Genomic DNA, 12,712 nt, shown 5'->3' on the forward strand with positions numbered 1-12,712 from the left:
CTCTGTGAAGCCCGTAAAATTTTCACCAAAAGCCAGATAAATTTTTCAAATGGTTTCCAGGTGCCAGTCTCTAACAGCTTCTGAAAAAATTCTGATGGGAAAAAAAAGTCCTTTTCATTCCGCCATTTCCAGACAATGAAAATCCGACGAGGGGGCAGGACCACTCCTTCCCGAGGCGTGCTGACAGGCGAATGACGTCACCGACAGGCGTGGAAAAACTTGCGCATGTGCGCAAGGGTTCAAGCATGTCTGACATGAAAACATATGAATGAAATCCATATAGATTTTGAAAAAAAATAAAAAGGACCGTTACTTTATTGACAGACCTCGTAAATGCATGAATTAGTTTTTCAACATCACTCTGAGACAAGACCTTTCTAATTTTAGAGATATTGCGCAAATGTAAAAAAGCAGTCCTACATATTTGCTTAATATGCGCATTGAAGGACATGTCCTGATCAAAAATGACTCCAAGATTTCTCACAGTATTACTAGAGGTCAGGGTAATGCCATCCAGAGTAAGGATCTGGTTAGACACCATGTTTCTAAGATTTGTGGGGCCAAGTACAATAATTTCAGTTTTATCTGAATTTAAAAGCAGGAAATTAGAGGTCATCCATGTCTTTATGTCTGTAAGACAATCCTGCAGTTTAGCTAATTGGTGTGTGTCCTCTGGCTTCATGGATAGATAAAGCTGGGTATCATCTGCGTAACAATGAAAATTTAAGCAATGCTTTCTAATAATACTGCCTAAGGGAAGCATGTATAAAGTGAATAAAATTGGTCCTAGCACAGAATTTTGAGGAACTCCATAATTAACCGTAGTCCGTGAAGAAGACTCCCCATTTACTCCGTGGTATAACTCACAAACTCGCAGCTTAAAGCAGATAACCCGTAAGTTGGAGAGGAAATGGCGTCTCACTGGTTTAGAAGATCTTCACTTAGCCTGGAAAAAGAGTCTGTTGCTCTATAAAGGAGCCCTCCGTAAAGCTAGGACATCTTTCTACTCATCACTAATTGAAGAAAATAAGAACAACCCCAGGTTTCTTTTCAGCACTGTAGCCAGGCTGACAAAGAGTCAGAGCTCTATTGAGCTGAGTATTCCATTAACTTTAACTAGTAATGACTTCATGACTTTCTTTGCTAACAAAATTTTAACTATTAGAGAAAAAATTACTCATAACCATCCCAAAGACGTATCGTTATCTTTGGCTGCTTTCAGTGATGCCGGTATTTGGTTAGACTCTTTCTCTCCGATTGTTCTGTCTGAGTTATTTTCATTAGTTACTTCATCCAAACCATCAACATGTTTATTAGACCCCATTCCTACCAGGCTGCTCAAGGAAGCCCTACCATTATTTAATGCTTCGATCTTAAATATGATCAATCTATCTTTGTTAGTTGGCTATGTACCACAGGCTTTTAAGGTGGCACTAATTAAACCATTACTTAAAAAGCCATCACTTGACCCAGCTATCTTAGCTAATTATAGGCCAATCTCCAACCTTCCTTTTCTCTCAAAAATTCTTGAAAGGGTAGTTGTAAAACAGCTAACTGATCATCTGCAGAGGAATGGTCTATTTGAAGAGTTTCAGTCAGGTTTTAGAATTCATCATAGTACAGAAACAGCATTAGTGAAGGTTACAAATGATCTTCTTATGGCCTCGGACAGTGGACTCGTCTCTGTGCTTGTTCTGTTAGACCTCAGTGCTGCTTTTGATACTGTTGACCATAAAATTTTATTACAGAGATTAGAGCATGCCATAGGTATTAAAGGCACTGCGCTGCGGTGGTTTGAATCATATTTGTCTAATAGATTACAATTTGTTCATGTAAATGGGGAATCTTCTTCACAGACTAAAGTTAATTATGGAGTTCCACAAGGTTCTGTGCTAGGACCAATTTTATTCACTTTATACATGCTTCCCTTAGGCAGTATTATTAGACGGTATTGCTTAAATTTTCATTGTTACGCAGATGATACCCAGCTTTATCTATCCATGAAGCCAGAGGACACACACCAATTAGCTAAACTGCAGGATTGTCTTACAGACATAAAGACATGGATGACCTCTAATTTCCTGCTTTTAAACTCAGATAAAACTGAAGTTAATGTACTTGGCCCCACAAATCTTAGAAACATGGTGTCTAACCAGATCCTTACTCTGGATGGCATTACCCTGACCTCTAGTAATACTGTGAGAAATCTTGGAGTCATTTTTGATCAGGATATGTCATTCAAAGCGCATATTAAACAAATATGTAGGACTGCTTTTTTGCATTTACGCAATATCTCTAAAATCAGAAAGGTCTTGTCTCAGAGTGATGCTGAAAAACTAATTCATGCTTTTATTTCCTCTAGGCTGGACTATTGTAATTCATTATTATCAGGTTGTCCTAAAAGTTCCCTAAAAAGCCTTCAGTTAATTCAAAATGCTGCAGCTAGAGTACTGACGGGGACTAGAAGGAGAGAGCATATCTCACCCATATTGGCCTCTCTTCATTGGCTTCCTGTTAATTCTAGAATAGAATTTAAAATTCTTCTTCTTACTTATAAGGTTTTGAATAATCAGGTCCCATCTTATCTTAGGGACCTCGTAGTACCATATCACCCCAATAGAGCGCTTCGCTCTCAGACTGCAGGCTTACTTGTAGTTCCTAGGGTTTGTAAGAGTAGAATGGGAGGCAGAGCCTTCAGCTTTCAGGCTCCTCTCCTGTGGAACCAGCTCCCAATTCAGATCAGGGAGACAGACACCCTCTCTACTTTTAAGATTAGGCTTAAAACTTTCCTTTTTGCTAAAGCTTATAGTTAGGGCTGGATCAGGTGACCCTGAACCATCTCTTAGTTATGCTGCTATAGACGTAAACTGCTGGGGGGTTCCCATGATGCACTGTTTCTTTCTCTTTTTGCTCTGTATGCACCACTCTGCATTTAATCATTAGTGATCGATCTCTGCTCCCCTCCACAGCATGTCTTTTTCCTGGTTCTCTCCCTCAGCCCCAACCAGTCCCAGCAGAAGACTGCCCCTCCCTGAGCCTGGTTCTGCTGGAGGTTTCTTCCTGTTAAAAGGGAGTTTTTCCTTCCCACTGTAGCCAAGTGCTTGCTCACAGGGGGTCGTTTTGACCGTTGGGGTTTTACATAATTATTGTATGGCCTTGCCTTACAATATAAAGCGCCTTGGGGCAACTGTTTGTTGTGATTTGGCGCTATATAAAAAAATTGATTGATTGATTGATTGATTTACATGAACAAATTGTAATCTATTAGATAAATGATTCAAACTACTGCAGCGCAGTGCCTTTAATACTTATGGCATGCTCTAATCTCTGTAATAAAATTTTATGGTCAACAGTATCAAAAGCAGCACTGAGGTCTAACAGGACAAGCACAGAGATGAGTCCACTGTCTGAAGCCATAAGAAGATCATTTGTAACCTTCACTGATGCTATTTCTGTACTATGATGAATTCTGAAACCTGACTGAAACTCTTCAAATAGACCATTCCTCTGCAGATGATCAGTTAGCTGTTTTACAACTACCCTTTCAAGAGTTTGTGAGAGAAAAGGAAGGTTGGAGATTGGCCTATAATTAGCTAAGATAGCTGGGTCAAGTGATGGCTTTTTAAGTAATGGTTTAATTACTGCCACCTTAAAAGCCTGTGGTACATAGCCAACTAATAAAGATAGATTGATCGAAGCATTAATTAATGGTAGGGCTTCCTTGAGCAGCCTGGTAGGAATGGGGTCTAATAGACATGTTGATGGTTTGGAGGAAGTGACTAATGAAAATAACTCAGAACAATCTGAGAGAAAGAGTCTAACCAAATACCAGCATTACTGAAAGCAGCCAAAGATAGCGATATGTCTTTGGGATGGTTATGAGTAATTTTTTCTCTAATAGTTAAAACTTTATTAGCAAAGAAAGTCATGAAGTCATTACTAGTTAAAGTTAAAGGAATACTTGGCTCAGTAGAGCTCTGACTCTTTGTCAGCCTGGCTACAGTGCTGAAAAGAAACCTGGGGTTGTTCTTATTTTCTTCAGTTAGTGATGAGTAGTAAGATGTCCTAGCTTTACGGAGGGCTTTTTTATAGAGCAACAGACTCTTCTTCCAGGCTAATTGAAGATCTTCTAAATTAGTGAGACACCATTTCCTCTCCAACTTACGGGTTATCTGCTTTAAGCTGCGAGTTTGTGAGTTATACCACGGAGTCAGGCACTTCTGATTTAAGGCTCTCTTTTTCAGAGGAGCTACAGCATCCAAAGTTGTGCTCATTGAGGATGTAAAACTATTGACGAGATAATCTATCTCACTCACAGAGTTTAGGTAGCTACTCTGCACTGTGTTGGTATATGGCATTGAAGAACATAAAGAAGGAATCATATCCTTAAACCTAGTTACAGCGCTTTCCGAAAGACTTCTACTGTAATGAAACGTATTCCCCACTGCTGGGTAGTCCATTAAAGTAAATGTAAATGTTATTAAGAAATGATCAGACAGAAGGGGGTTTTCAGGGAATACTGTTAAGTCTTCAATTTCCATACCATAATTCAAAACAAGATCTAAAGTATGATTAAAATGGTGGGTGGACTCATTTACATTTTGAGCGAAGCCAGTTGAGTCTAATAATAGATTAAATGCAGTGTTGAGGCTGTCATTCTCAGCATCTATGTGGATGTTAAAATCGCCCACTATAATTATCTTATCTGAGCTAAGCACTAAGTCAGACAAAAGGTCTGAAAATTCACAGAGAAACTCACAGTAACGACCAGGTGGACGATAGATAATAACAAATAAAACTGGTTTTTGGGACTTCAATTTGGATGGACAAGACTAAGAGTCAAGCTTTCAAATGAATTAAAGCTCTGTCTGGGTTTTTGATTAATTAATAAGCTGGAGTGGAAGATTGTTGCTAATCCTCCCCCTCGGCCCATGCTACAAGCATTCTGACAGTTAGTGTGACTCGGGGGAGTTGACTCATTTAAACTAACATATTCATCCTGCTGTAACCAGGTTTCTATAAGGCAGAATAAATCAATATGTTGATCAATTATTATATCATTTACTAACAGGGACTTAGAAGAGAGAGACCTAATGTTTAATAGACCACATTTAACTGTTTTACTCTGTGGTGCAGTTGAAGGTGCTATATTATTTTTTCTTTTTTAATTTTTATGCTTAAATAGATTTTTGCTGGTTATTGGTGGTCTGGGAGCAGGCACCGTCTCTACAGGGATGGGGTAATGAGGGGATGGCAGGGGGAGAGAAGCTGCAGAGAGGTGTGTAAGACTACAACTCTGCTTCCTGGTCCCAACCCTGGATAGTCACGGTTTGGAGGGTTTAATAAAATTGGCCAGATTTCTCGAAATGAGAGCTGCTCCATCCAAAGTGGGATGGATGCCGTCAGGTTTTCCCCAGAAGCTTTGCCAATTATCTATGAAGCCCACCTCATTTTTTGGACACCACTCAGACAGCCAGCAATTCAAGGAGAACATGCGGCTAAACATGTCACTCCCGGTCCGATTGGGGAGGGGCCCAGAGAAAACTACAGAGTCCGACATTGTTTTTGCAAAGTTACACACCGATTCAATGTTAATTTTAGTGACCTCCGATTGGCGTAACCTGGTGTCATTACTGCCGACGTGAATTACAATCTTACCGAATTTACGCTTAGCCTTAGCCAGCAGTTTCAAATTTCCTTCAGTGTCGCCTGCTCTGGCCCCCGGAAGACAATTGACTATGGTTGCTGGTGTCGCTAAATTCACATTTCTCAAAACAGAGTCGCCAATAACCAGAGTTTGTTCCTCGGCAGGTGTGTCGCCGAGTGGGGAAAAACGGTTTGAAATGTGAACGGGTTGGTGGTGTACAGGGGGCTTGTGTTTAGGACTACACTTCCTCCTCACAGTCACCCAGCTGGCGTGCTTTCCCGGCTGCTCGGGATCTGCTGGGGGACAGCTAATGGCGGCTAAGCTACCTTGGTCCGCACCAACTACAGGGGCCTGGCTAGCTGTAGGATTTTCCAAGGTGCGGAGCCGAGTCTCCAATTTGCCCAGCCTGGCCTCCAAAGCTACGAACAAGCTACACTTATTACAAGTACCGTTACTACTAAAGGAGGCCAAGGAATAACTAAACTACTAAACTAAACTATTTTTCACACCCAGTGCAGAAAAGTGCGGGAGAGACAGGAGAAGCCGCCATGCTAAACCGACTAAGAGCTAATAGCTGCACTAAGCTAGCGGATTCCTAAAAACACACAAAGTGAATAATGTGTAAATAATTTAGAGGCGATTCAGCAGAGAGGGTGCTTTAGTTAAGGCACGTGAAGATTACATTGTGAAATAAATCGTTATCTAGATCAATCTAACTATGCAGATTAAACAGCTAACAGATACAGCAAAACACCGCTGTGCTCTGGAACAGGAAGTGATACAATACCGCAGTGAGAGCCAACCACCAGTAGAGTGCAGTAGAATATAGTTGATTCACCACTGAAGTCTGACAAATACTGAGAATGTATTGAAAGTGTATATACTTTTTCACTTGGTAACACTGGCATGCAAGAAAGCAAAACATTTTGAACTTTCAACAAAAAAAAAAAAATCATCTCTCTATTAAACAATCTGCATAACTCTGTGAAGGTTTGCCATTCCAGTGTCACAGAAGGGGCATCTGTACTTCTACAAATAAGAACTGTCAGGACGTTACTTTTTTTTTTTTTTTTACATCTATTTGCTTTTTTTGTTTCTTTCAGGCTATTCTGGAAGACTTGGAAAATGAAAGAGTTCCAAAGGTTCTGAAAGTGGAGAGCCAAGACTATAGCAGGGACAACACAACAGAGAAGATAGTGAAAAATTCTATGGAAGAAGAAATGATGCAAAGCTCAACCGCTGCTGTTGTGGAAAGTGGCATTGCAGCTGAAAGCATTAACTTTGAATCTAATCAAAACACCACTCCCACCATGTCTGACTCTTCAGATTTGGTCTCAGGAACTCCCACAAAACCCAGTAGCCGCCGCCAGTCATTTATTACTCTGGAGGTATATGGTGAAGGCAAGACTCCAAGCACCAACAATGAATCTATTTTCCAAGGTCCACACACAAAGCTCTCTGATTTCTCAGAGCCCATATCCTCCACTCAGACTTCCCACTTAACCACAGACCAGTGTCCTCAGGTCTTACCAGCCACAGAAATTAAATTGCAGGATCCTGAAGGCAATGACTCAGAGTCTTCACAACAAACACGTGTGGGTGCTGCAAGAATAAGTCCACCTGCAGTAGGGCTGATTATCAAGATACCCACTGATGTTACAGCTGACAAAGAAATAATCCCAGACACCCAGAGTGATGTGGAGACCACAGAGGATAACACAGCTGATACAGACTTAAAAGATATGGAAACTTATAACCAGACAGAAGCTTCAGAACAGACTCTGGATAGTTCTCTATGCTCTGTGACCCAGACTTCTCCAACTGAACCCAGGCGGTCTGGGCGCTGCAGAATCAGACCTCTATTGCCTGGAGAGGACCCTGAGGAACGGGAAAAAAAATACATATTGTCAAAGAAGAAACCCATTGGAGAGGATCGTAAAGGTGGTTCACTGAGGTCAACCACAGCAGATAGCCCTGTACAAAGCAGACCAAACACACGAAGCAAATACACAGTTGAAGAAGACAGCAGCAGTGAGAGGGTGAGAACCAGGGCCCAGAGAGACAAGAGCGAGTCGAGTCTATCCAGTTCCCAGGCACGGACAAAGATCAGTAGTTCACAGGAGCTTCGTGGGAAACACGGACACACAAGAAGAAACACCAGAGAGGAAGACACCAGCCAGATTGACTCTCAGACAGAGCCACAGTCTGATCATGATGTCCATTCCCATGGACAACGTAATCAACGAAGCAGACCATTGCAGACAGAGGAGCGTAAAATGGAGAAAGAAGTTGAGGTTGAAAAAGAGGAGTCCATCCAGACCAGGTTACATGAGACCAGAGTGCCTCAGTCTGGAGAAAGAAACAATGTTGTTAGCAATTTCCAGGAATCAGAAAAGGAAGAAGATGCAACTGAGCCGTGTGAGAAAGATTCAGGGATCACCACACCTGTTCCTCAAAACCCTAACCAAGACAAAACCATTGAGTCTACTGAAAAGACTCCAAATAGTCTAGACTGTGTAACAGGAAGTGCTTCTCCAAATCTTACCCACTCATCAGGTGGAAGAAAGGCATCAAAGAGGTTGGTCCATGAATCAAAAGAGCTGGTCAAAGATGAACACGAGATGAGTGAAAGTACTAAAAACACACCTGAAGATTTCATTAAACTGAGCCCATCTTCAGAGTTTGACAGCTCATCTCAACGGAGATCAAAACGAAAGTCACTGTCTGAGGGGACACTGTCAACGATAGGTCAAGTGCAGAGTCGAGGCAGGACAAGGAGTGGCAAGGGACAAGAGTTGCAGTCAAAGCCAAATCCTGGTATAACCCCAGAATCAACTAAGTCCTCCCAAGGCAAGAGTAGATACTTGCGACGAAAGCTTTCTCAAGGCTTGGTATCTGGGATGGAATCTTCAGAGTCTGAATCTCCAGAGAACAGAGAAAATTCCCCTCTTTCCAATAAAAGAAAGCGACTTCAAGTGCAGCCTGTTACAAGTCCTCTCAGCTTAAGAACTAGAGGGAAAAAAAGTGACCACTTGGCCACGGACACATGCGAGTCATCTCAGGACGCAGACTCACCTGTCAAAACCTTAAAAACAAATCACCTCACAGAAAAAATCCAACATTTACCCCAGAGTACAAGTGACATCAAAGAGCAAAGTACTGCAAATCCAGGTGAGGTCTCCCAAGAGAAACGTGAGGCAGACCAGACAAAGAGTGGCAGGCAGCAGAGAACGTCTCCTCGTAAGAAAAAGCAAAGAAAGTTGAACAGTACTTTCACCTCTTCTTCACCAGGAAGTGACATGGAGGTCCTGCAGGATCATGAAATGCTTAAAGATCTTAGTAGTGATAAAGAAAGTGAGAACATGTTGCTTTGTGCATCAACAGCAACAGAAAACTCCTCTGGGAACTGTTTGTCCTCACTACCCTGTGGAAGCCTGCCTCATGAGAAGACAGACAGCCTGCATTTGAAACCTTCAGAGTCTTCAGGGGAGATAATTTTTCAGGCAACAGATTCAGACCTACAGGAACCTTCTGGTGGTCCAGATGAGGACAGAGCTCAAGACAACCACAGTGCATCTTCTGTTAAAACGCAGATAGAATGTCCAAATGTTGTAGATACAAGTCAGAGGAAAGAGGAAGAGTTTAGTTGTGTTGCAGCAGGTGCACCAGTGAGCCAGGGCCCAGCACCCAATGAAATGGACAGTGAAGGTCAGGGGAACGGTGAAGACGCTGTATCGTTACAGATGAGCAAAAAAGACAAACTAGTCTGTACAGTGGAAGCTCATCATGAAGATGAAACTCAACTAGTCAATATGCACACACTCACAGCTGGTACAGATGTGGACATTTCTTTGACTAACTGTTACAGTGCTTCAGCATCTTCAGAATTTGTTGACAAAAATATTCCAGATTCTCCAGTGAAACAGGACCTGGAAGATGTGAAGACTTCAGATGTTAGCCACAGCCCCAGTGGCAGGTCCAGAGGAACCTGGTCCCCCTCAGCATCTCCTTCTACCAGTATTCTGAAAAGGAGTGGGAAAAGACCACTTGATGACGATACTCCCTCTCCACTTGTTAAGGTAACGACATGTAAATACAATCACTGACGACTTTACAGGTCAGATCAAATCAATTTTATTTATATAGCGCCAAATCACAACAGTCGCCCCAAGGCGCTTTATATTGTAAGGCAAAAGCCATACAATAATTACAGAAAAACCCCAACGGTCAAAACGACCCCCTATGAGCAAGCACTTGGCGACAGTGGGAAGGAAAAACTCCCTTTTAACAGGAAGAAACCTCCAGCAGAACCAGGCTCAGGGAGGGGCAGTCTTCTGCTGGGACTGGTTGGGGCTGAGGGAGAGAATCAGGAAAAAGACATGCTGTGGAGGGGAGCAGAGATCAATCACTAATGATTAAATGCAGAGTGGTGCATACAGAGCAAAAAGAGAAAGAAACAGTGCATCATGGGAACCCCCCAGCAGTCTAAGTCTATAGCAGCATAACTAAGGGATGGTTCAGGGTCACCTGGTCCAGCCCTAACTATAAGCTTTTTCAAAAAGGAAAGTTTTAAGCCTAATCTTAAAAGTAGAGAGGGTGTCTGTCTCCCTGATCCGAATTGGGAGCTGGTTCCACAGGAGAGGAGCCTGAAAGCTGAAGGCTCTGCCTCCCATTCTACTCTTACAAACCCTAGGAACTACAAGTAAGCCTGCAGTCTGAGAGCGAAGCGCTCTATTGGGTTGATATGGTACTATGAGGTCCCTAAGATAAGATGGGACCTGATTATTCAAAACCTTATAAGTAAGAAGAAGAATTTTAAATTCTATTCTGGAATTAACAGGGAGCCAATGAAGAGAAGCCAATATGGGTGAAATATGCTCTCTCCTTCTAGTCCCTGTCAGTACTCTAGCTGCAGCATTTTGAATTAACTGAAGGCTTTTCAGGGAACTTTCAGGACAACCTGATAATAATGAATTACAATAGTCCAGCCTAGAAGAAATAAATGCATGAATTAGCTTTTCAGCATCACTCTGAGACAAGACCTTTCTAATTTTAGAGATATTGCGCAAATGCAAAAAAGCAGTCCTACATATTTGCTTAATATGCGCATTGAAGGACATATCCTGATCAAAAATGACTCCAAGATTTCTCACAGTATTACTAGAGGTCAGGGTAATGCCATCCAGAGTAAGGATCTGGTTAGACACCATGTTTCTAAGATTTGTGGGGCCAAGTACAGTAACTTCAGTTTTATCTGAATTTAAAAGCAGGAAATTAGAGGTCATCCATGTCTTTATGTCTGAAAGACATTCCTGCAGTTTAACTAATTGTTGTGTGTCCTCTGGCTTCATGGATAGATAAAGCTGGGTATCATCTGCGTAACAATGAAAATTTAAGCAATGCTTTCTAATAATACTGCCTAAGGGAAGCATGTATAAAGTGAATAAAATCGGTCCTAGCACATAACTTTGTGGAACTCCATAATTAACCTTAGTCCGTGAAGAAGACTCCCCATTTACATGAACAAATTGTAATCTATTAGATAAATATGATTCAAACCACTGCAGCTCAGTGCCTTTAATACCTATACCTAGATATAGCCTTGAATTTGTTCCGGTTACACATGACCGTTAACTGCACTATCTCCTTTAACTTTGTAGTCCAGACGGGTCTCCTTTGCCAGTCCAATTCAGCAGCAGGAACTGGCAGATTACATAAATCTTCGCAGCCCTACTGTGGAAATTAACTCCCCAAGAAGGTCTCAAACAAGCAGTTTACCGCAGCCAAAGGTATGAGTGCCATCCAAACTGGTGCACACGTCTTTCTTATTCTGACAGGTTGTTTGCCCTTGTTTTTTTGTGTGTGTTTATTTTAACCCATTTTGCCCCACTGGCAACAATTGTTGCCGAAGTGTATCACTGTCATTTTCTACTCACAGTAAAAAATCTCAAAATTGCTAATGCAACTTTTTCCACAACTCCAAAAAAAAAAATCTAGGCATAAATGGGTTAACTCCCCCATGAGTACTCTGTGAGGAAGTATGATGTCGTGATCCCCGAGTTAGCAACATTTACATTCAGGTCTCAGCGAATCCCACTCAAATCCAGCTTTCCCCATCTCGCATATATGAATTTAAACTGGAAAAATCATTCTGCTCAGTGCAGTTCTTTGTGATGCCAGTGCAAATGTGATGTCGTTCATCCATCAGAGCCCCAAATCCACTGGAAACCAACAAATTATTTAAATCCCTTAGTAAGCAGACAACACCTGTAGAGAGGTGATGTGTCAGCTTCCCACCCCTGTTTAGAGAAGGTTTCATCACTTTATCAAAGATGGCTTCCTTGATGCCTCTTTTGATCCAGCTGCGTTCCTTGTCTAAAATGTGAAACTTATCTTCAGTGGTGTGCCCTTTTTCCTTCAGATGCTGGTCAGTGGTTGAGGAATCTGTCCTCCTGTGTTGAGCCATTTATTTGTTCAGTGGCTGTTTGGTTTTTCCGATGTCGAGCTCAATGCACTGAACTACAAACACCAAATTTCTTGTGTGGGTGTATGGTCTTTGGAGTGAACCATTTTCTGTCGGGTGTTGCTGGGTTTCAAAAAACACAAATGTTGTTGAAAGGAAATTGCAGCCACATGTAGAATTCCAACGTTTTCCCTTTTGTTGTTCATTTCTTCATTACCCACAGTGTGTGTGTTCCTTCTGATACTTGTAGCTGTTTTCACAAAGGTCGAGTTTGGGTAGCTGCAGACTTTATTAGCCTCCTTCAGGTGCTGGTGTTCCTTTTCTTGGGCCTGAGAACTTGCTGGGATGTTTTCAGTCCAGTGTTGCAAGGTTCTGATAATTCCCAGCTCGTGTTCCAGTGGGTGATGGAATCAAAAAGAAGGTCTTGGGGTTGGAGTTTGGGGGGGTTAGTGCAGGCTTCCTCTAGACCCTATGTGAAAATCACAGTCCAGAAAAGGCAACCTGTTATTCTTCACATCCTCTTCTGTGAACTTCTTGTTGTCATCCACTGAGTTGATATGTTCAGTGAAAGCTTGCACTTCCTGGGTTTTGATTTTGACCCA

General features: G+C 41.9%; 1 protein-coding gene across 1 annotated transcript in view; it reads left to right on the forward strand.

The window, feature by feature from the left end:
- rif1 (replication timing regulatory factor 1) overlaps positions 1-12,712 on the forward strand; it is a 246,301-nt gene that overhangs the window by 208,503 nt on the left and 25,086 nt on the right. The window contains exons 29-30 of the mRNA XM_034185865.1: positions 6,751-9,726; positions 11,308-11,436. Coding sequence (XP_034041756.1) covers positions 6,751-9,726; positions 11,308-11,436 — 3,105 coding nt within the window. The remainder of the gene's footprint in view (positions 1-6,750; positions 9,727-11,307; positions 11,437-12,712) is intronic.

Source organism: Thalassophryne amazonica, chromosome 14, assembly GCF_902500255.1.
Source record: "Thalassophryne amazonica chromosome 14, fThaAma1.1, whole genome shotgun sequence".
Classification (NCBI taxonomy): domain Eukaryota; kingdom Metazoa; phylum Chordata; class Actinopteri; order Batrachoidiformes; family Batrachoididae; genus Thalassophryne; species Thalassophryne amazonica.